Source organism: Trachypithecus francoisi, unplaced genomic scaffold (genome assembly GCF_009764315.1).
Source record: "Trachypithecus francoisi isolate TF-2019V2 unplaced genomic scaffold, Tfra_2.0 Lachesis_group11, whole genome shotgun sequence".
Taxonomy (NCBI): domain Eukaryota; kingdom Metazoa; phylum Chordata; class Mammalia; order Primates; family Cercopithecidae; genus Trachypithecus; species Trachypithecus francoisi.
The window spans coordinates 76,510,604-76,519,606 of record NW_022681456.1 but is presented as its reverse complement, the minus strand read 5'-3'; the positions used below and the strand labels follow the sequence as shown (position 1 = coordinate 76,519,606).

Below are 9,003 nucleotides of genomic sequence, written 5' to 3'. Positions count from 1 at the left end.
AGTTTTCAGTTTCGCCCAATGAAAAAACAAGAGGAGGAGGACAGAAGGCGGGTCAGTGACGTAATGCAGGTTGATTGGCATGCAGGCCTTGGACGTCCAGGATTAGCCACGCATTTCGCCAATCCAGAGGCAGGGGAGGGACGGTGCAGGCGCAGAGAATTGGGTTTGGCTGGCCTCGATTTAAAGAGACAGAAGCTGTCGGGGTCCTGGAAGACGGTCCCCAATACCCTCCCCCCAAGTCCTTGGGACCACTTGGGTCCCCAGAACTGGGGAGATGGTTTGCGGCGGCTTTGCCTGCTCCAAGAATGCGCTTTGCGCTCTCAACGTGGTCTACATGGTGAGGTTTTGGAGGTGGGGGAAGCTTTAGGGCGGAAAGGCCCCGTGGGGAGAATCTCTAGGGTACTTCCGGTGGGGAGAGGGGTGTATAGGGGTTCCGGGAAGATTCCCAGGAACTTCCGGCGAAGAGGGAATTCCTGGGGACTTCCGTGGGAGAGGGAAGACTACCGGTTGATGAAGGGGTTTGTCTGGGGGTGGGGGAATGAACTTAAGGCCGTGGGCATAAGTTCCATCCCTCCCTCCTTGGAACCTCAGTTTCTCCCAAAGTAGAAGTGATAGGATGATCCTGAGGGTTCAGCTTTTGTATTCATAGTACCATCCCTGCCACCCCCTACACCGCATCCCAGCCATTCTAACCTTTGGGAACGCCCAGAGATGCTCCTGGTGGCGATAGCACCACCCCCGCCCCGCCCACCCCCTCCCTCCCTTCACACACCATTCCATTATTCCTTCCCCACCCCCGCCCCCAAGTCCACTTGTAATGGCCTTGGGCCGTGCTCATGCTAGAATTCTTGAGATGTATCCTGCTCTTTCTTTGTAGCTGGTGAGCTTGTTGCTCATTGGAGTGGCTGCTTGGGGCAAGGGCCTGGGTCTGGTGTCCAGCATCCACATCATCGGCGGTGTCATTGCTGTGGGAGTCTTCCTTCTCCTTATCGCAGTGGCTGGACTGGTGGGTGCTGTCAACCACCACCAAGTCCTGCTGTTCTTTGTATCCTGACCTGAAGTGATGGGGGCAACCGGGCTCTTGGGAGGGCTGTCATCTATGGAAGATGTTAAAAGGGTAGGGGATCTCAGGGATCTTGGACATGTCTCCTTGCCCTGCCTTGTCCCATAATCTACGAAACAAGAGCTGATTTTATTGCTTTCAATTTGACATGGTAGTATAAGTTCTATGAACAGATGAGACCAGTTATAGATGGAACATAAAGGAATCTAGGACTTTTTTCCGTAACCTTTCCTCTCAGTACATGATCATCCTTGGTTTGGTCTTCATCTTCCAATTTGTAATCTCTTGCTCATGTCTGGCTATTAACCGAAGCAAACAGGTAAGACAGTACCCTTTCAAGCACTTACTTGCTTTTTAAAATTTTCCTCTTAACCTCGAACTCCTTCCTTAGTCTGGCCCCAGCTACCCAGAGATCATCCTTAGGTGCACTGCTTCTGGCCCCTTGGGCTATTTGCTTCCTCTGGAATGTCTGGTTAATTTTTCACGAGGATGATCTAGAGAACCTGAAAAGGTAGATATTTATCGTGTCTATAATTGTGGCACACCGTTATGCTTCTGGTTCACTTCCTTTGCTGGACTAGGGAAATTGAGGCACTTGAACTGATACCGGGATGTAGGAAGACTTAATTACTCTCTGCCCATATCCTCCAGACAGATGTCATCAATGCTTCTTGGTGGGTCATGAGCAACAAGACTCGGGATGAACTGGAAAGAAGTTTTGATTGTTGTGGCTTATTCAACCTCACAACCCTGTATCAACAAGATTATGATTTCTGCACTGCAGTGAGTGTGTTGGGGGTGGTGCAGCAGCCAGGGGAGGTAGGCAACTGGGTAAGGACAATGCCCAAGTTGGCAAATTTAGTTCGAATGTCATTGTTTCTCTCTCTAGAAGCCCTCTTGTATTGGGGCTGTGTGTTGGTGGGGGATGGGGGTGGATAAAGAGGCTGGGGAATTAGCCAAGTCGGATTTTAGTTTGTAGAACCCTGGTCAGATAACAGTAAAGTTTCTAGAGACATTCGGCATAGGTATTGGTGACTAGCAACTTTACATTAGCAACTTTGCATTCTTCACACACACGTTTTATCCTCAGATCTGCAAGAGCCAAAGCCGCACATGCCAGATGTGTGGAGAAAAGTTTCTTAAGCATTCAGATGAAGCCCTGAAAATCCTAGGGGGTGTTGGACTCTTCTTTAGCTTTACAGAGGTACATTCTCCAGTTTCCTCACGCATATCCTTTTTAACTTGAGACTGAGAATTGATTGATTCTTCTCTCCCTTTGTTCCTACAGATCCTTGGTGTTTGGCTAGCAATGAGATTTCGGAATCAGAAGGATCCTAGAGCCAACCCCAGTGCCTTTCTATGAGACTTTGGATCCTTCTCACTTCTCTTCTGCTCTAAGCTTTCTCTTCCTCCCTTAGGGAATATCTAGGGTCTGTAACCGTTTTGGTTTCAGAAAAAGGAAAGGCCCCTTGTCAAATCCTCTAAAACTGATGGAATAGTAAGACTTTATGCCTTGACATATTTTAGTGGGAGCCAGACTATAAGGAATAAAAGGAAAAACTTTCTCCCTCTCTCTCCAAGAGGATATGGGAAGCTTCTGAGGGTACATAGGATGGGCTGGAGTCATTCTTAGCTGTTTCCCCTCCTCCGTCCATATGCTAGATCACCTCAACATACCCTGGCGTGTGGCTCTAAGGGTAAATCAGGGACAGAGCCAAGGAGAAAACCACCAAGAACCCTTTCCTGTAATAAGCAGGACCCAGTTTGAGAAAGTTCAGTGAATATAAAAAAGCAATTTAAAAATCTATATTCTTTTTTTTTTTTTGACATTGAGTCTTGCTCTGTCGCCCAGGCTGGAGTGCAATGGCATGATCTCAGCTCACTGCAACCTCTGCCTCCCGGGTTCAAGCGATTCTCCTGCCTCAATCTCCCAAGTAGCTGGGATTATAGGTGTGCGCCACCACGCCTGGCTAATTTTGTATTTTTAGTAGAGACAGGGTTTCACCATGTTAGTCAGGCTGGTCTCGAACTCCTGACCTCAGGTGATCCACCTGCGTTGGCCTCCCAAAGTGCTGAGATTATAGATGTGAGCCACCGTGTCCCCCCTAAAATCCATATTCAAAGAAGCAATTTCAGTTCCTTTCTAAGCTTTGTCAGTCAAGGGGCTCCACTGACTTGCTAGGCCCTGTAACTTAACCAGTCTTTAAGGTTTTGCAGGAAAGTCCCTTCTTCCAAATGGTTATTCCAAATCACACAATGGCAAAGCCAAACAGAGGAAGAAACATTAAAAAAAAAAAAAAAAAGACCATTATTTCTTTGTTTTGTTTTTCCTGTATAAAAAAGGACCCCAAATATAAAGGTAGGGAGAGGGACTAGAGGGAACATACCCCTTAGTGTAGAGAAATAGTGGGGCAGGAGAAGGAGAAGCCTCAAAAGGAGAGGTAGGAGGGAAATGTTAAGGCAGCAAAGTAATCTCTGTAGAAAGATGGAGGAGGAGCCTCCACAGCCTCAGAGATAAAGGCAAAGATTGCCCTCTCAGTGTCCAGAAGGGAAATGGCAGCTTTTCTTCCTTCCGTGGCAGCCACTCCATTGCTCACTCCGGATTACCTTCATCCTTATGTAGATAAGAGTGCTGCAGAGCTCGAAAGGCAGAGATTCGCTTGTGTGGGTTAAAAGTCAGCATTTCCTGAGGGGAGAGGCAAAGGTCAGAAAACCGTGAAGAAAACTGAGAGAGACTTCTACCCACCCATGACAATACCTGGGATGAGCTCTCTTCTTTTTTTTTTTTTTTTTTTGAGACAGAGTCTCACTCTGTTGCCCAGGCTGGAGTGCAATGGTATGATCTCAGCTCACTGCAACCTCTGTCTCCTGAGTTCAAGTGATTCTCCTGCCTCAGCCTCCCAAGTAGCTGGGATTACAGGCATGCACCACCACGCCCGGCTTATTTTTGTATTTTTAGTAGAGACAAGGTTTCAACACGTTGGCCAGGCTGATCTCCAACTTCTGACTTCAGGTGATCTGCCCACCTTGGCCTCCCAAAGTGCTGGGATTACAGGTGTGAGCCACTATGCCCAGCCAGGATGGGTTCTCTTCCACATCCCTCTCTGTGGGTGGCCATCTGCAGCTATAATAAAAACTACAGCCCATCTACCAACCAAGTTTCATTAACCACAGTGGCCAGGGCCCTGCACACTGCTCTATTTCTTTCCCCAGTCTCTCCCTATGCCCACAGCCATCTCCAGTACCAGCAGCAGCTGTGCTCCCGACTCCTCCATCTCAGGTACCACCGACTGCACTGGGCGGGGCCCTCTGGGGGGAAAAGCTCCACGGGGCAGGGATACATCTCGAGGCCAGTCATCCTCTGGAGGCAGCCCAATCAGGCTGTGGAGGACAGGAGAACTCTGGTCAGAAGGGTCCTCCAGTTCCCATCCCCATGGGCAGAGCCAGTTGCCATCCTGGGCTCAGCAGAAAGAGGACTCAGAATAGAAAATCTTTTTCTCCCACGTTGGTCACTTACTCAAAGATTTTGCCCAACTGGTCAGCTTCAGAGTTTCCACAGAAGAGAGGCCTAAGGTGAGAAGGACATATAAGGTAGCAGTCATTTTCAAAGATATCTTAGTTGAATGGTTACTGCTTAGTGGCCCAAAATAGAAAGTACAGGGAATAAAGGTCAGTAATTCCAGCACTTTGGGATGCTGAGGTGAGAGGACTGCTTGAGCCCAGGAGTTCCAGATCAGCCTGGGCAAGCAATACCTTGTCTCTTAAAAAAAAAAAAAACAATTGCCGGGCACAGTGGCTCACGCCTGTAATCCCAGCATGTTGGGAGGCTGAGGCAGGCAGATCATGAGGTCAAGAGATTGAGACCATCCTGGCCAACATGGTGAAACCCGTCTCTACTAAAAATACAAAAATTAGCTGGACGTGGTGGCATGCACCTGTAGTCCCAGCTACTTGGGAGGCTGAGTCAGGAGAATCACTTGAACCTGGGAGGCGGAGGTTGCAATGAGCTGAGATCGCACCACTGCACTCCAGCCTGGCAACAAGGTGAGACTCCATCTCAAAAAGAAAAAAAGGCCAGTCATGGTGGTGTGCACCTATAGTTTCTGCTACTCAGGAGGCTGAGATGGGAGAATTGCTTGAGCCCAGGAGCTAGAGGCTACAGTGAGCCGTAATTGGGCCATTGCACGCTAGCCTGGGTGACACAGTGAAACCTTATTGCAAAAATAAATAAATTAATAAAGAGAATAAAGGGATATGAAGTTTTCTTTTTCTTTTCTTTTTTTTTTTTTTGAGACGGAGTCTCGCTCTGTCGCCCAGGCTGGAGTGCAGTGGCCAGATCTCAGCTCACTGCAAGCTCCACCTCCGGGGTGTACGCTATTCTCCTGCCTCAGCCTCCCGAGTAGCTAGGACTACAGGCGCCCGCCACCTCGCCCGGCTAGTTTTTTGTATTTTTTTTTAGTAGAGACGGGGTTTCACCGTGTTAGCCAGGATGGTCTCGACCTCCTGATCTCGTGATCCTCCCGTCTCGGCCTCCCAAAGTGCTGGGATTACAGGCTTGAGCCACCGCGCCCGGCCTGAAGTTTCTAATTCTAGAACATTTCAGAGCTTTCTGCTATGGGCAAAGTAGTCAGTAGTATGCAAGTAAAAGAATGGAGCCAGGTCCAGTAGTTCACGCTTGTAATCCCAGCACTTTGGGAGGTAGCGGTGGGAGGACTGCTTGAGTGCAAGAGTTCAAGACCAGCCTGGGCAATATACTGAGACCCCCTCTCTACAGAAATATTAAAAAAACTAGCCGGGCATGGAGTGTCAGCTACTTGGGAGGCTGAGATGGGAGGATCACTTAAGCCCAGGAGGTTGAAGCTGCAGTGAGCTGTGATCATGCCATTGCAATCCAGCCTGGGCAACAAAGCAAGCCCTGGTCTCAAAAAAAAAAAAAAGAAAAAGAAAAAGAAAGAATGGGCAGGGTGTGGATGTGGTTTATGAACAAGCAATTTGAGGAATTCAAGGTGGTTCAGGGTATGTGGGTCCCATACTTTCGACGAAACATCTCTGCAAAGATACAGCCAACACTCCACATGTCCACAGGTGTTGCATATGTGGACTGCAGAAGAACTTCGGGAGCTCGGTACCAGAGCGTAACAACCTAAAGAGAATAGGAAGAATGGATGGGGACTCCATGGGTTACCACAAAACACAACTTGCTTGACTGAACACATGAAGCACATGACTTCTCAATTGCTACGGGCAATCACTCTCCTACTCCCAACCAGAACCCATTTTGGTACCATCTTTCTACTGACCACGGGTGTAAGTGCCATCTGGTAGCTGTAGATTCTGGCCAGGCCAAAGTCAGCCAGCTTGACTGTTCCACCACTTGTCACCAGAATGTTCTCTGGCTTCAGATCTCGGTGAACGATGCAATTTGCATGAAGGAAATCTAGGCCTCTTAGAAACTGGCGCATCAAATCCTAGTTTAGAAGCGGGAGGTACAGATGCACTGGAAACTAGGCACCATACCTGAAATCCCAGGAGGTTCTACTACAAAGGTCCCAATCCACCTCTCAATGCCTACCAACCCCACTCACCTTGATGGTCTCGGCTGGCAAGCCTGGTGGGGGTGCCTTGTCCAGATACGTCCTTAGGTCTTGGTCTACATGCTCAAACACCAGGGTTACCTTGATCTCCCGGTCAGTTCGGGATGTGGCACAGACGTCCATCAGCCTGACCAGAGTAAATGCTCACTTTTCAATCCCCTTTAACCCAACATGGCCTCTCATTATTTCCTCAGGGTCCCCACTTCTCTACAGATCACCACACCCCACCTATAGGCTGTCTTTTCCCTTTACTCCCCACTCCCCCCTCCACCACCTTCTCACCGGACAACATTGGGATGTTCAAAAGCCTCCAGTCGCCTCAGTAAGGCCACCTCCCGAACTGTGCTGATGGGAAGGCCTCCTCCAGCTCCTCCTCCATTGGGGACTCTCACACTCTTGAGGGCCACAAAGTGGCCACTGTGGGGATCACGGGCCTTGTACACTGTCCCATAGGCACCGACACCAATTTCAGCCACTGGCTCATATCGAGAGGTAGCCATTCTCAGATCAAGGGCGACCCTACAATCACAGACTCCTATCACCAAAAGTCCCTTACAGAATTAGGATGGTATGAGCCTGCAGCAACAAAGGGATTCCCAAAAAAAAGCACAAAGAGCAACACTAGCATCCCATCCCCCGCTCCCAGTCTTCCTTGGGGCCGGCCCCAGAGATAACACAATGACTCAATACCAACCCCTCCAGCCACGTGAGGCCCTGCAATAAAAAACGCATTTTCCTTTGGGACAATCGCGCCCTGCACAAAGATCACACATGACACATGCCTTGCATCGAAGATCCTACACCTCAGTCCCTAAAATTATACTTTCCCATGACCACAAAGGCCCCACTTCCCGCCCTTGAGCGACCCTTCCATAACCAGCTCGCGAAACGAACGCGTAGAAAACTGTGAGGGGGGCGGGCACTGGTTCTCATTCCTGGGAAGGGACTGCACTTACCTCACGCCAGGCAGGGGTGCTGCGGGGGCGGCCCGTTATCGGGGCCCCGGAGCTGGTTCCTACGGCCCCATACACCCGAGCTCGGTCCGGGGCAGCTGGACGCAGAGGGCCCGACCATAGACACAGGCCGCAAGCTAGAGAGGCCCCCTCACCCCCACCCTCACCATGTGACCAGCTGCCAAAGAGGCGCGCGGAAACTGGGAGGGCGGGGCGAACGCCGGACGTTCTGGGCACGTGACCGCCACCCATGCGCGGAGGGGTGGCCAGGAGCCGCTTTGACGGGGAGGAGGGCGAAGAGTGTAAGGGGGCGGAGGGGCGATGGCAGCCACGTGATCTGTTGCTATCACACGTGACCGCTTGACATTGCTTTGAGGAGCAGAGGTGTGGTTACGCGGCGGGCACGTGACTGGCTGCCACAACCCCCGCCGCGGGGGGGCGCGGTAGGGGGGACAAGAGAGGGTGGAGCCCGAGGCGGTGCCATGGCAACCTAGGCCACCCAGAGCCCAACTCCCGGCTGAAGGATTGTCTCACTACCGGTCTGAAGGCTGAACTCCAGTCTCACTACCGGTCTTTCAGCCTGTCTATATTGGGGAGGGGATGGGAGTTGGGGTACCAGAGGTGATGCTGTCACCTTTTCGCTCCACTATGATAAAACATACTCTCATTTGTGTCATTGATTCATTCATTAATTCTACAACATTTTACTGAGTGCTTGCTTCCAGTGTGTATGTGGGTTTTTATTTTGTTTTGTTTCTGGTGTCTGTCACTGGCCCTTTAAAGTCGTGGTACGACTATCTAGAAAGATGGAGCCAACAATGGGGTCTCCTAAAATAAGGAGTAAACAGTGCCCATTTGAGGGCAAAACTACGATTAAAGGACGGACAGAAGGCAGATTAATACGGTAATCCAACAGGTTCAGTGACAAGGTAATGCCCCCTCTTTTCTCAACTTCCAAACCTCCCTGGGAGTGTTAATGCAAAGACTTGAGGCCATCTGGCAGAGAAGTTATTGATGAGCAGAAGACAGGAATACTTGACCTTTAAGTTTTTTTTTTCCCCAGTAGGACGGTTCTATGATTATGTGATATTTATATATGTGTATATATACTTCTATGTATATATGTATGTATATATTATTTATTATATGTAATATATAAGATGGATACAGGAGTGTACATGTGCAAGAAAGTTACCACCACACCCCCTGCACCCTCCAGACCACCACAATGAATGAAAATGACATGTCTCCTTCTGTAAACCTTGTGACTGCTCATTTGGGGCATTGTGCTTCTCTCTTTTTCCCTAGTGCCGCTTTCTTAGCACTTAACGGTGTCCAGAACACACTTTTTCCCAAATGGCCTCTGCCCACAGACACCGAGGTAGACATAGGT

General features: G+C 49.7%; 2 protein-coding genes across 2 annotated transcripts; one reads left to right on the top strand and one right to left on the bottom strand.

Moving 5' to 3' along the window:
* TSPAN31 (tetraspanin 31) lies at positions 1 to 3,374 on the top strand. Its single transcript, XM_033221485.1, has 6 exons — positions 1 to 337; positions 878 to 1,045; positions 1,302 to 1,382; positions 1,715 to 1,846; positions 2,154 to 2,267; positions 2,352 to 3,374. The coding sequence occupies exons 1-6, from the start codon at positions 275 to 277 to the stop codon at positions 2,424 to 2,426; spliced, it is 633 nt and encodes a 210-aa protein (XP_033077376.1). The 5' UTR covers positions 1 to 274; the 3' UTR covers positions 2,427 to 3,374.
* On the bottom strand, positions 3,355 to 7,955 carry CDK4 (cyclin dependent kinase 4). The gene is made up of 8 exons (XM_033221484.1): positions 7,614 to 7,955; positions 6,940 to 7,176; positions 6,649 to 6,784; positions 6,364 to 6,531; positions 6,097 to 6,206; positions 4,581 to 4,631; positions 4,309 to 4,444; positions 3,355 to 3,749 (listed from the first exon to the last, which is right to left on the bottom strand). Exons 2-8 carry the CDS (start codon positions 7,155 to 7,157, stop codon positions 3,657 to 3,659), a joined length of 912 nt encoding a protein of 303 aa, XP_033077375.1. The 5' UTR covers positions 7,158 to 7,176; positions 7,614 to 7,955; the 3' UTR covers positions 3,355 to 3,656.
* Between the last annotated feature and the right edge of the window lie 1,048 nt (positions 7,956 to 9,003).